Here is a 15,361-nt window from a genome sequence, read left to right on the forward strand (position 1 = left end):
TGTTTTTTTTTATAGTAAAGCCAGGCAGTGTCTCTGGACTTGAGGATTTGTTTGGTTTCTTTACTGAGCCAGGGGTTTGTAAAGGTTCTAACCTTGATTTTGCGCAATGAAGCGACAGTGTCTAGGTGTTGTAGAAATGTTTTGTTGAAACATGCTACAGCCTGGTCAAGTGGGAGGGTTTTTAGGGGGACCCAGTCACAGTTACAGATTAAAGTTTTGAGGACCTCAGGAGAGAATGTTTTTGTGTTTCTAGTGGATATATAGCTAGTGGTTTTTGCATATGCTTGTTCTACTATGTATAAAGTATATTATGTAGTGGTCACTTAAGATGTCTGGAAGACTGCCTGTGTGAAGGTACAATGTGGGGTTGTTAGTTAGGACCCAGTCAAGGATGGATTCCCTTTTAGATTTTTTATCACATCTAGTTGGAATTTTGACTAGCTGCTGGTAGCCATGGAGATTTATTAGATTATTTGGTGGTTCTGATATACAGGTGAACCAATCTAGGTTGAAGTCCCGTGTTAGTGTAGCATTTTTTTCTAAATTTATAGGTAATATTTAAAATCTGGCCCTAATATTATGTGCTGACTGAAGTTACTAAATAATGATAGAGACATCTGAGTTTCAGACTTTGATTTCCATCATAAAATGCATGCTAACAAATATCCTGTTATTCTAATATTCTTCTAATTTATAGGAGCAGTGTTTAAAATCTGACCCTAATGTTTGGGCTTTTTTTCCCTCCATTATTTAATGCTTTGTCCATATTTCAGATAACAGATTGACAAGTATACTCTAGATTTTTACTTCATATTTTTTGGTTGTTCCTCATAAAACATTTTGTTTTCTGGCAAATAAGGGACTGAAGTCGCTAAATAATGACAGACATTTGAGTTTCAGACTTTGGTATATTTCAGAAAATGCTTTCTGTCACCTGTTGTTCTAGCATTTTTCTATGTTTATAGGAGCAGTATTTAAAATGTCCTTAATGCTTGGGTCTTTGTCACCCTCATTATTGTATGCTTTGTTCTTGCGCTAACAGGTGGAGAGGTTTGCCTTAGGCAATGTATTGCTTTCTATTATGTATACTTTTGCGATACGCAAATATCTGTCTTAAAACTAACTCTCTCGGCTGGGTATGAGGCTCTGAGCACCTATTGCTTGAATGTTATACATAATACCATATTAAGTCTATGTAGATATAGAGCTCTTAATAAATAAATGATCTAAATAACATCCTGGATTTGTGTACCTGAACATCTGTGGGCGTGTCTATTAATGTGTATATTTGGATATTCAAATATTATGTTAATCAGGTGCCCCCTGATGGTAAGGTGCTTTGTCCTGGATTCTTTCATCAGGAGGTTGGGAGGTATGGACTGCACCGCAATAAAACCACGCATGCTTTAATATTCAAGAGTGGGACTCACCCTTTAGAAGTCATGCTGACAGAGTCAGGGAAGGTCGATAATTAATAAACAACATTGCATTCGTTTGTGTGGGTCCTTAAGAAAAGCGAAAGGACAAGCATCGATGCACTTCAGTCAGGAGCGAGAACTAGTTCCGCCTCTTTCCCTTCCGAAGACGTCAAACGTGAGGTCAAAGAGGTATTTCAGGCATGGGTATTTAGTCCCAAGTATGGCTTCTCGTTTTAGTGGAGTTTTACAATTGACGGATTTGGATGATTTTATTGCTCCTTCACAGGTGATTGAGCCCTTCAGTTTGCACAGTTTATAGTGACAGATGTGCGGCACTGTATTTTTTTTAATTTCTTATAAGACCGGTGTATGTATTCCCATTTCTGAAGTGGAGCGTGAATATTTATGTTCATTGACCGGCTTGTTAAGAGTTCAGTGTTATTCTTATCACGTTGGTTATGGCAGTGTTTTATTTGCTTGCATTTCATTGGTTTGTTGATGGAAATGAAGAATAATTTGGGGAGGATACTTTCCAAAGTTTGATGCCCTCGGAAAAGTCTTACCCGCAAATGTAAATTATTTTAATTTACGGCTTCGGCATTTAGTTAGTTACATTAGTTCCACAAAACGGCACGCTTGGAATACTCCGGTGATACAGCCTTTGCAAACTTCCGCATTGACCGATGCTATAAATTGTGCAGTACTTCAGTTTTCTAAAGAACACGGTAGCGAATAATTTTTAATTAAATGTGATACTGGCAATGGGTGCCCGACCCCGGGTACAATATAACCGTGAGAAGATTATTGCCCAGTATAAAGTGTCTTCTAAAGCTGGAACTGTTCATGTGTGTTCATTAGTACATATTCTTTGCCTACCGATATCCTAATACTGTACCTGAAAAAAAGAATAGAAAAACAAAACGTCACTGTAATGTGTAACTGCTGCGAGGCTCAAATAGTTATAAAGACTGCGGGAAAAGTATTACTTGAATGACTGTTAGTTTCATATAAAATGTGTCATAATTTGAAAACTGGTATGTAACAGCAACTATTGCATCTCCTGGTTGGCGTGCTTTGTTGTGAGGAGTTTAAGTCCTTGTAATGTCTGTGTGCATACATACCTCTCGGCCTCTTAGCAGCATAGCTGTCAACCAGTCAGGGACAAACCCAGAAATAATCAGGGAGACTTTTTAAATAGTAGTAGTAACTTGATACATTGACAGAGTAAGAAAATGTGAATTAATATGCATTTAATTAAGTAAAAGAAGTCTGTAGCTTTAATGTTGAGTAATTTCACCGCATTTTCTCCAAAGTTACACGTTGTTAGGAGGGATTAAGAGGGGACAGCGCTAACATTTGAGTCAACATCGGGGGCATTGAGAGACACGCTGTTAGAAATCTGAACAAAGCCTAAAATAATGGGGGACAAAGGCACAACAACAGGGACAGATTTTAAATATTGCTCTTATAAATTTAGGAAGTTGTCAGAATAACGTGACTTGTGACATTTTTCTGAAGGCTATCGAGTCTGTAACTCAGGTGTGTATCCTGACTTCAAATCACAATTTTTGAGGAGCAAATCGAAAATATGAGGCAAAAATCTGGACAGTTGAGCGGCATGTGTGGGTTATTAGTTTCCCTGGTTTCTCCCAAACCTTAAATACATGCTATTAACTGAATTTGGAGATCATTACATTTCCCATAGATACATACCTGTGTGTCCATCCTCTTGTGGACTAATTTGTTCCCATTCAGGATTGTTTGATTTGTTTCTCTTATGCTCACTGGCTAACAGGATAGGCTGTAGGTCCCTGGCAACCCATAAGAGGATAAGGCACAGCTCAGAAAATGACTGACTTCATTAAAAGACCGCAATGACATATTTTGTTTTCTACGTTATCATCACCAGTACTTAACACATTGGTTACATTTTTATTGTTTAAAACAAGATGAATAATGCTCTCTAATAAGAAGAGGTATCATCATATTTATTATTTTGAAACATCCTAAAAAAAGATTGAAAGCTCTGCTCATAATGCTTCCCAGTCTTAACCCCCATTTTATTTACTTTTATTTATGCTTATGTATTTTTCTTTATGTGATTGTTGGCATTTAAATTTTTTTGAAGCAGAATTTACACCTATGTTTTTATTTTTATTCATGTTTTGATTATCAGGTTAACCAAAGTATTGAAGGCCTGCTGAATACATCCTAAGCGAAAAGTGTAAACAGTAAATTGTACTTGCTCTGAATACAACAGTGTTGTACAAATTATCCATCATATTCATAATATTCATTTGATATGACTTCTGCACAACACTTTTTTTTATTGTAAATAACATCCTGATGGTAAATGTATGAATGAGCTTATGATGCAGACAAATTTAAATAATTTGTTGAAAGGTAAGGAACCCACAGAAAAGAAAAGAAACAGTACTTTGTCACTGGGAATACTGTCTGGTATGAGTGGCATACAAATGTACAGTTTTCAAAAAAAATTGTTTTTTTGCATGCCTGACATCCTGAAGGTGTATATACCATTGTTATTGCCTGTTTCTGCATTTACCTGGTGTGACAAACTGAAATGCTGCCACCCCAGCTATCTGGAATTTTGTAAATAATCATGTTATTTTTGAACATTAATATGAGCCATAGGCTTGTCTTACAAATGTAAGAGAACTAAACTGTGAATCTTAAACTACTGGTGCAGAAGTGTGTGCTGAACTGTATGCTATGTACTGCACTTCGAGAATGTAATCACAGTGTACCCTACTGGGAAAGAACAGAACTGGATGTAAACTATATGCCTGTGTAAATGTATGTTTTAATAGTAGTAGCTGGAACCTACAGAGTCAACTTGCAAACTCTGAGAAAATAAGTGAAGAGTTTTACCATGCATTGTAAAGTTAGTTAATACAGCAAGAAGACAGGATGTCTACAGCTAGAAATTCTTTCTATTGTCTGGAAACAGAAATAATTACAGTATTCAAAGGTAAGTGTTTTAACTGTTTTACAGCATCCAGTTCCAGGCAAACTTCTGAAACACAGGTATTGTTGACACCAGAGGTGACAAAGAATTATGTAGTTTGAGAACCCAGCAGTCTCAGAGTGAGTCTGTGCATTTTGTATTTGTCTGTGGATCTGACAACATCCTCCCATCAGCACTCTGTTTGCTTTAAAATATTTTCTGTGACTGAACTCTGTTGTCATTGTATTGAGTATTGTCTTGTTCTTTTATAATTTATTATTAAATACATTTAAACATTTTAATTGTGGCTGGTTTGTTTGGAGATATTTAAGCTCCTAGTGTACTTGCTTAGAGATATTTAAGCTCCTAGTGTACTTGCATATGTATTTGTTGACACTGTCCATGCCACTCTTAACTCATTACAGCCGAGTAACACCTCCAGGCCTTTCTGCAGTTAACTCCTACTGCACCTCTAGGGAAAAATTTTTCTTTCTATATATATTTGCATTAAAAAAACCATACTACACACACACCAGAGAATTTTGCCTTGTAACAACATATGATGGCAAAAACAAAAAAACTGAAACTGATTGTTGACTTCTGTATTTATTTAACTGTAAGGTGGAAACTTTTATTTTTAAAAGGAAGCCACACACCCACCACAAGGTACACACAGTCAAAAGGTCAAACTGAGGAGGAAATTAAGTAGCATTAGTCTTGGACACACTGTTTAGATAATAGTAACATTACACAGTAGCATTGGTCACCCTTTGGGAAGGACCTTATAATAGCTAATAAGGGTGGTTGGTGACAGCTGGTACTTGGGCAGGAGGGGGCATAGCTAGTGAACCTGTGCCAGCCTTCCCCAGGAGTGTCTGTGTGTTTGTGTATAGATCAAATCCCAAAGTTTGTGTGAGTGTCAGCTACTTGGACAGGGACACAAAGCACTGGTTGGACAGAGAGGGTGCTTGAGGTTTTGGCTTGACCACTTGGCCTAAGACCTTAACCCTATAGCTGTGCCAGTGGGGAGTCTTATTAGGAATCTGGAAAAAGAGGGAGAAACCAGCCCCAGTCTGACTGTGATCTCTGTGTGCTCTTAAGGGAAATTATATTTTACTGTGTGTGTACTTGTCATCCTCCCAATGTGCACGACCCTCACTGATGCTAGTGGTTGAGGATTGAGGTTCCTTGATTACTGGGCCAGTGCAGGGGCATCCTATATTAATTGGTTGGCAGTAGTGGGATAGCTACATCACACATTAATTGTTTGACTGCAGTGAGAGCCACATTACATATTAATTTGCTTGTGGTGTGGATAGTGAATTCCTGTAGCTTATGTACAGTGATCACCGAAAGTTTTTGCACTCTTAAATCAGCCACGCAGTGAACATTCAGAGTTTATATCACAATTGTATTTATTTTTATTTATATATTTTTTTTGTTAGATAAGTTGGTCAGGGAGAGCAGGCAAGCATGTCAGTAGAGGAGTATAGCAAGCCGACAAGGAGCCTTTTGGCTGAGATGTGCCAGGATAAAGGACTGGTGCATGCCAACCTGACTAAAGCAGACATGATTGCAGTTTTAGTCACAGCTGCATCAGAGAATAGAAGCCAGGAGGCCAATCAGATTGCCCATGGGGATGCACAACTCTCAGAAAATGGTTAGCTCAACTTTTCCACGGAAGACTTAAAAATCCATCTGGAGTTAGATACTTGAGCTAGAGGCCAAGTATTTGGAAATAGAAGCAGCAGAGGGACTAAGGCATCTAGAGACTGAGGAAAATGAGAAACTGCTACGCCTGGAAGTTGCATTGGAGGAGCGGCAGAGGAAGCAGAAAAAGGAGATGCTGACTCTTCGCCAGAGTCATGAAGGGATGAACCACAGAAGCAAGTAAATTCCTTCCACAATTTACAGAGGGGGGGATAATTTTGATAGTTTCATTCATATGTTTGAGAGGGTATGTAAACAGTGTAATGTTGACCAAGGGCTCTTGGTATGATTCCTGAACCCCTTATTCCATGGTAAAGCTCTAACTGTTTTTTCCAAACTATCTAATGACTTCTTGAATTATAATGTAAAGAATTGCTTTCCAGAATTTTTTAAGTTAACACCTGAAGCTTATAGGAAAAAGTTTTGTGAACATAGATGTAAGGCAGATGAATGTGTGTGTGAATATGTTGCTGAACTAAGCACTTATTTTCATAGGTGGGTGAGTGGATGTCTGGTCACCACTTTTGAAGGGGTGGCAGACCTTTTGGTGAGGGAACAAACCCTTAGTACTTTGCCTGAGGACATGAGAATATGTGTAGCTGATAAGACAATGTCTTACTGTAGATGAGTTGGGGAAGAAGGGAGACCTATACCTAGCAAGCAGGGCATCCCTGAACAGGTAAGGGACACCCAGTGCTGCTCATGAATCTAAGGGAACCCATGGTGGGCAGTCAGGACTGCCCCAACAGATCTTCCAGTAGGAGGGGAAGCCACTAGTCCAGGTACATGTCCAAGAACTAGGATTAAATGTTTTAAATGCAACCAGTGGGGTCATGTAGCATGTAGATGTCCATGGAGCAAGGTGGGGGACAAAAGGTGAGAGCCAGTAAGTGGGAATGACAAAATGCCAACAGTAAGTTGTCTTGAGACAACAAGGGTACCAGATTGCCACAAGAGGTTATATCCTATCTTGATGAATGGCAAATAAATCATTGCTAAGAGAGACAGCCTCTGACATGACCATTGTGAAGCCTGCAGTGGTTACAGAGGAGCACTACCTGCCTGGGCAGTCTACTTCAGTCAAGAGCTTTAGGAAGGACCCCATTCCAAATACCTTTTGGCTAGGGTTCACCTTGACTGGGAGGGTGGAAAAGCTAGCCAGCAAGTGGGTGTGTTTTGAGGATATCCATGCAGATGTCCTGGTACTTCTAGTCATAGCCCATGAGTTATGCCCCTGCACTGGCCCAGAATCATGGAGCCTCAATCCCCACCACTAGCACCAGTGAGGGATGTGCACATTGGTGGGAACCACTAGCACCAGTGAGGGATGTGCACATTGGTGGGATGACAAGTACACACACTGTAAATTACAATTTCCCTTAAGAGCTCAGTCTGGGGCTGGTTTCTCCCTCTTTCCAGATCCGCAATAAGGCTCCCACTGGCACAGCTATATGGTTAAGGTCAAGTCAAAACTTCCAGCAACCTCTCTGTCCAACCAGTGCTTTGTGTCACTTCCCAAGTAGCTGACCCACACACACACACACTTTGAGATTGTATCTATATACAAACACACACACACTCCTGGGGAAGGCAGGTGCAGGTTCACTAGCTATGCCCCCTTCTGGCGAGACTATATGGTAGTATCAGCCGCTGCCAGCCATTCGTATCAGCTACTATAACGCCCTTCCCAAAGGGTGACCAATTATACTGTGTAATGTTACTATTATCCAAATGGTAAGTGTGTCCAAGACTGAGGGTATTTGAGTGGCCTGGACAGTGTCACCAAGTACACTAAGAGCTTAAACATCTCTAAACAAACCAGCCACAATTAAAAGGTTTAAATATATATAATAAATAAAAGAACAAGACAATATTCAATACAGTGACGAGAGTTCAGAGTCGCAGGAAATATTTTAAAACAGCATTGTAGGACAGTTGCAAATAAGTACAGAAAACATATAAACTGTTACTAAATTCCTATCTATTGCTAAAAGAAATCACTGTAATCTTAAGTCTTACTTAACAGAGCCAAACGAGTGCTGATGGGCGGATATTGTCAGATCCAAAGATAAACACAAAATGCACAGACTCGCTCTCTGAGAGAGTTCTTAAGTTACTATCAAACATTTCTGCTGGGTTTTCACAAATTATATCATTCTTTGTCACCTCTGTCAGAAATACTTATTTGTCAGAAGTTTGCCTGGAACTGGAAGTCATAAAACAGTTAAAACAATTTTACCTTTGAAACATGTAATTATTTGTTTCCAGACCATAAAAAGAATTTCTAGCTGTAGGCATCCTGTCTTCTTGCTGTATTAACTAACTTTACAACACATAGTGAAACTCTTCACTTATTTTCTCAGTTTGCAAGTTAACTCTGTATGTTCCATCTACTACTGTTGGAACATACCTTTGCACAGGCATATAGTTTGCATCCATTTCTGTTCTTTCTCAGTAGGGTACACTGGTTACATTCCTGAAGCTGAGTACATAACATACAATTCCACACACACTTCTGCACCAATAGTTTAATATCCACATAACATATAGTTCTCTTACATTTGTAAGACAAGCCTATGGCTCATATTAATGTTCACAAATAACACTATTATTTACAAAATTCCAGATAGCTGGGCTGGCAATGTCACATTTCTATATAAACTATATTAATATTTTCAAGTGACGTATAATTATTTACAAAATTACAGCTAGCTGCGCTGGCAGCATTTTGGTTTGTCACACCTGGTCATATCACTTAGATGTTCAAGAAGAGTTTTAGAAAATATAGATGTCACTTGTACATTTCATTCTGAAAAAAAAAAAAACTGGTTCACAGTTTCCTACAGAATTTGTAAACAAAACATTACTGATTTTTCTGTTTTGTAATAATGAAGTTTTGCTTATCTTAGTTTCTAGGTGGATTGTACTGTTCATTGAATGGAGGTGATGATATGGAGTGTAAGAAATTGTATATGTTGTAGCAGGCATCAGTCAGTTTTATGCCAAGAGGAGTACAGCCTCTTCAGGGTTTTCAAGAGGTCTTAATAATTTGTCTTGTTCCAGAGTTTAGTGTTAAGCTGACTGGATCAGAAGAATCTTGGCTTGCATCAGTCAGGATACCCAAAGTTAGTCCATTATATATCTTGTGTCCAAAGTATAGCTTTAAGTGAAGACATGACCTTATGTCTGCTTTTTTTTTTCTATTTTTACATAGGTATTCCAAGTCCGCCAAATCTTATGACACCCCCCCCCCTTAACAGTAACCTTCCTCAGACTACACTTCCTTTATCAAGGTAGACCATACCAGTCAGTCCCAGAGTAAATTTGTGGATAATCATTCATTCTAGTTTGTTTAAAGAAAGTGATTTACACTGCTTGGCATACAGGGGACGTTTATCCAGATGTTCAGGAGTGCCTGGGTTCTAAGCCTTTTTTTCCCCACTGTGTGTTATTTGTGGATATATATGACATGAAAGAGTAGTGGAAGCAAGGTTAAGAAGGGACATGATGATTAGTGATCAGCAGTATGGTTTCATGCCGGTAAAGAGCACTACAGATGCGATCTTTGCTCTGAGAGTGTTGATGGAGAAATACAGAGAATGTCAGAAGGAGTTGCATTGTGTTTTTGTAGACTTAGAGAAAGCATATGACAGGGTGCCTAGACAGGAGTTGTGGTATTGTATGAGGAAGTCAGGAGTGTCAGAAAAGTATGTAAGAGTGATACAGGATATGTACGAGGGTAGTGTGACAGCGGTGAGGTCTGTGGTGGGAGTGACTGATGCATTTTAAGGTGGAGGTGGGGTTATTTCAGGGATCAGCTCTGAGCCCTTTCTTATTTGCAATGGTGATGGACAGGTTGACAGATGAGATCAGACAGGAGTCCCCTTGGACTATGATGTTTGCAGATGACATTGTGATCTGTAGTGAGAGTAGGGAACAGGTGGAGAAAACCCTGGAGAGATGGAGGTATGCTCTAGAGAGAAGAGGAATGAAGGTCAGCAGGACTAAGACAGAATATATGTGTGTGAATGAGAGTGAGGATAGAGAAATGGTGAGGATGCAAGGAGTAGAGGTGGCGAAGGTGGATGAGTTTAAATACTTGGGGTCAATAGTTCAGAGTAACGGTGAGTGTGGAAGAGAGGTGAAGAAGAGAGTACAGGCAGGATGGAGTGGGTGGAGAAGAGTGTCAGGAGTGATTTGTGACAGATGAGTACCTGTACGAGTGAAAGGGAAGGTCTGCAAGAGAGTAATGAGACCAGCTATGTTGTATGGGTTGGAGACAGTGGCCTTGACAAAAAGGCAGGAGTTTGAGCTGGATGTGGCAGAATTAAAGATGTTAAGATTTGCACTGGGTGTGACGAGGGTGGAAGGATTAGAAATAAGTATATTAGAGGGTCAGCCCAGGTTGGAAGGTTTGGAGACAAAGCCAGAGAGGCACGATTACATTGGTTTGGACATGTGCTGAGGAGGGATGCTGAGTATATTGGGAAGAAGATGCTAAGGATGAAGCTACCAGGTAACAAGAAAAGAGGAAGGCCTAAGATAAGGTTTATGGATGTGGTGAGTGAGGACATGCAGGTGGTTGGTGTGATAGAGCAAGTTGCAGAGGATAGGAAGAAATGGAAACAGGTGATCTACTGTGGTGACCCCTAACGGGAACAGCCGAAAGAGGAGGAGGATGATGATATGACATGTTCTTTAACATGATAGAGTTAATGTAGTTCTGCATTTTACTGCCCCCTCTCTGGTATTTGTAATATCAAATAAAATGGGTTATTCCTCTTTGCCTTTGTTTGGGTGTTACTTTTCACTCTTGTATGTTAGACACTCAGGAGCATAATGCACTGTTTTGCTTCCTTGCGATCATCATTTTCACAACTGCATATATGTGGCTCAGATGCTAATGTTTATCCATTGTTTTTCCAGTGCTGTAATATTCCACTAATCCAGTTTTGCTAGTAATGCTCTATAAACCTGAAGTATTCTTCTTGCTAGTATTTGGTAGTTATTTCTGAATGAGAGGTGAGACAGATCGTGCCCCTGTTACAGTACTTTGATGCATTTTGTTGTTTTCCATTGACCATCTTTTTTTAGATGCACATTAGCATAATAGAGTTTTGCAGAACTGCACTGCACAAGGTAGCATTTAGAAGCAGTATTAACTCAGTGGTTCACATTACTTAGGCATAATTGCTTGTTTAATATAACACATCACCACCTTTGGTTATGTTGCCTCCCCACTTTACTGATGAAGTTATATGTGAAAACATGTAAAATAAAGTCCCCATTGCTTAATTTGACTATTACTTCTACGTTTTCTGCGTTATAGAGCCATAGTTGTCAAACAGTTATACCCATGTGTCTTCCCACTGGTCCTTTTTACAAAATCGTAAGGGCTGTAGAGTTAATGTAGCCTTTAGATGCTGAAGTATACTGCCTTCTTGTGATATTTATAGTGATGTAACAGAAGGTATTTGTGCATTTGCGTAATGTTGTATATTTATTCCCATTGATTCTCTTTATTAAACTGCATTGCATGATAGAATTCATAAACCTCCAGATGCTGAGTTTTTTTACAGTGTTGTGATACCTGCATGGTAACAGTGCACCAAATGAAAGTTTCTTCTTGCTTATATTTGGCTATTACTTTTCAGTTTGAATTGATGGACAGTAAGATCTGCATTATATTATCATTCAATTATCATTCAATACCTCCCTTCTAGAAATCTCTGGTTCACAAAGTCATAATAATGCCATATTCCCCCCAAAAATCTAGCAACTGTTATGGCTATTCTCTGTTTCCCCCGACTTCCAATCCAAAACTAATTCAAGGCTTTTCTCACAAGAACTAAAAAAATATATGGTAAGTGGATGGAACTTTTCCCTCCATTCACTGGCTAAACTAATTACACTTTTCAAAATAGCCAGGATCCCTCCCAGGGCACCCTGTAACACCTACTTGTAGTCTTACTCTTTACTACCTTCCATTCCATTTCCTGATACCTTAATGGTAGGTAGTTAATTGTAGTTAATGGAAGTTAATTGATATTGACAGTGAACATGCTATACACACAATCTTCATGGTACCCTTCAAAAAGCAAGGCAGTTATTTCAAGTAATCTTTCACTCCTCACATGCATTTCAGCACTCTGCAGTTCTAACTTTTATCAGAGCAGCAATCTGTAATCCTTTGTGATGTGGGTTGTACTGGGATTTATAGTTGGTTAGGTTTGGCTTCGAAGATGAACTCCAGTGTGAATAAATTTGAGTATAACCAACCTGTTCTACCAATTTGGTTTATTATTTCATTGTATGAATGGTAGTACAGTGGCTGACAGCTACTTAGTGTAACTCTGTTTTTAACATTTTTGTAATTGTCTTAATAGTTAACTACTTAAAAAATAGAGCATTCTTCCATCACTTTTCTAAACTGGTTGACAGTTTGAGAAGCATAGATACAAAGTTATGCAGTGTATGAGCTGTGCATGCTTATTTTCACATTAAGTTTCTGATTTTCTGTATTGTATAGATTCAGAATGCAGGCATTGGTGGTTTGAGAAAGATTAAGACAGTATAGTTGAGGAGAAAAGGATGCAGACGTAAGACAGTGGATGTTCTGTATATATTTATTTGTGTTTGCTGACTGGCCTAACTGGTTGGAATTTTCAGTTTAATTCAAGATTGGTCAGGAATGTCATTGTAAGGCACTGGAAGTTAAGATAGAAAAACATTATTTTTTTAAACTATTTTGTATTGCTCATTCATTCCAAAGAGTAAGCTGCATAGCATATTACATATCACACTGCAGCTGGCCATTTGCCTGGTCTAGAATCTAAATTTCTAAACACCACTGACCATTTAGCTATGCTCTACTATGCAAATATTACTTGCATCATTTCTGTTGTCTACTCTGTAACTTCCTGTGCACACAGTAGTTTATGTAGCTGCTCTATTCAAAGGTTATCCCTTTCTACCAATGAGGAAAAAGTATACCAAGGTTAAGCCCAGAAGATGTCACCTTGGCTCATAGATCTAGAAGAATGGTTAACTCCCACCAGCAGTAGGACTAATATGCCGTGTAGAAGTTTGTTTGGTTTGTTTACACTGCTTCCTTAACTGACTAGAACAAGCTGTTTAAAAAAAAAAAAAAAAAAAAACTCCTCCTACAAGGCTTCTTACTGCTAATGCTGGGAGGGATTAGAATCATTCTCCTAGATCCAAAACCCAAGATGATTTCTTCTGGGCTTAACCTTGGTATACTCACCTCCCCCCTTCATAAAAGGGGATAATAGTCAAGTGTTAAGGCATTTGAACAGTGGAGCTAAGTAATGCAAGTACTACAGTAACTGTTGTGTGCACAGTAATTTACAGGTTATACATTTATAAATTGATATGTGTAACATTTACATAGTACAATGTAGCTAACTGGTAAGTATTTATAAAATGTTTGGAACTGTAGATTCCGGTCCAGCTAAGGACAGCTGCAGTGAGTTATATAATATACTGTGTTATGCAGGTTGATCTTTGGATGTCATGAGTAATGCTTTGCAAATTTGTTTTAGTGCATAATTAAAGATTTGGGTACATTCTGGTTAAAAAAAAACTAAGGCGCCCCACTGTAATGAACTGTGAAGTGTTTATTATGAAGTCTTCTACCTTTTAAAAATACTCTTGAAATTCAACTTGTCATTAAGGCTATTAGACAGATGTACTTTTTACTACCTGCCATTTGTATTTTGTTGATTTAACATGCCCTCTAGGTCTTTGCCTCTAGCATCCAGGCTGTCCTACTCCACAACATAAAACACAGACTTCTCAAAATTGGTACAGGAGTTAGAATGTTTATTAATTTCTGTATTATTTGCACTATCTGGTAGTCTTGGGAGCTAGGTTCAGATATAGGAATGTTAATTGGGGTATGTTTATGTTTTGGGTCTGAAGTGCATATATTTTTTAATTCCTGCAGTTGGCCAAAAGCTAACATCAGCTCCTCCTCATTCACTGAATCTACTGGACCTACTTTAGACACCGCCAGACTCAGCCCAACCCTTGTTTGGAGAGATCTAGGGCACTCATGCAGCATCTTACTGTTGCTGGGGTGTGTACTAACTTCACCACCCTATGGCAATCATGTATGCTTTTTTGTGGCTGCCTTCGGGGATGCATGAGTTTTCCTGGGCATATGTAACCTCCTGAATAAGTAATATACTGCTTGGAGCATGGAGTTCATGTGGCTCTTAATGCTCTTGCTGCAGTAAGCCTAGATTGATTCCATCTCCTCACGATGGGTAAGCTGTCATCAGCCACTCACTCCTATCCTCCATTACCTCTGCCTCTAGTCAACACAGGTTGTCTAGGGTGCAGTAGGTGTTTTATCCTTCAGCACCACAGGGTCAAGGATGGCCTGGAGTGTATGTAAAAGATTTTGGTCCTGTTTTAGTGTTTGAGAAATAGGTGTTCAGGATGCTTCTTAGCTGGATGATGGCTGTTCAAAGACTTTATGGGTTATGATTGCAAAGCAGATGCTGTATGTATTGGGTGTGTGTATCACGAAAATGTGACGGTCTTATTTTAAATTCATATTCAGTCAGGCATATGATGTAACAATTGTGGGAAGTAACGGGAATTTTTTAGATCAAATGTATTTTATTACTGTAATGCACATTATTGCCGTAATGTACTTTTACTCTCTCTCTTAAAATATATTTGCTCTTGCAGTTTTCATAGGCCCTTCTTTCTTTCCATTTTAGGGCTGGAATTTATTTTCAGGTTTTTGTTTACATTCATTTTCTTTTGTGTCTTGAATGTCTTTATGTACTAGGCCTTATGACCACTGAAGCATTTGTAAGCCTAGCCGTGTGTCCCACAAATTTTTGTGGGTTCATAGTTGTGTACTAGGCTAACAAGTACCACTTTATGGAGCTGGACTTCATTTAAATTTGAGACATTTTGTCAGTTGCTCTTTTATGTGGCTGCATCTGGAAGTAGGTTAAAATGTATTTTGCTTAAATGCGATTTCCCAAGGGGTTTTGAGTATCTTTTTAAACATTGTAATACTCTACTAGATTTAAGATTGGGGAAATGCTTTATTTTAGTTAGGTTAATGTGTAGTGCTTGTGTTTTACTGATGATTGTATGTTAGCAGTAGTTGGTAGTAATGTGAACTCTGGTCCAAGTGATAATTCAGGCATATAGTAAATGCTTGATGAAGGGAGTAGAGGAATGATGATCAAAAATGTTAAATGAATTATATATTGATTAAACG

The 15,361-nt window shown here is 38.7% G+C and overlaps 1 protein-coding gene across 1 annotated transcript in view; it reads left to right on the forward strand.

The window, feature by feature from the left end:
* The first annotated feature begins 1,508 nt into the window (after window positions 1-1,508).
* Window positions 1,509-15,361, forward strand: part of CIAO3 (cytosolic iron-sulfur assembly component 3) — a 573,125-nt gene continuing 559,272 nt past the window's right edge. The window contains exon 1 of the mRNA XM_044088947.1: window positions 1,509-1,704. Within this exon, the coding sequence (XP_043944882.1) occupies window positions 1,534-1,704 (171 nt within the window). The 5' untranslated portion in view covers window positions 1,509-1,533. The remainder of the gene's footprint in view (window positions 1,705-15,361) is intronic.

The sequence above is a fragment of the Protopterus annectens genome, chromosome 12.part0 (genome assembly GCF_019279795.1).
Source record: "Protopterus annectens isolate FY-2018-M chromosome 12.part0, PAN1.0, whole genome shotgun sequence".
In the NCBI taxonomy this organism is placed as follows: Eukaryota; Metazoa; Chordata; order Ceratodontiformes; family Protopteridae; genus Protopterus; species Protopterus annectens.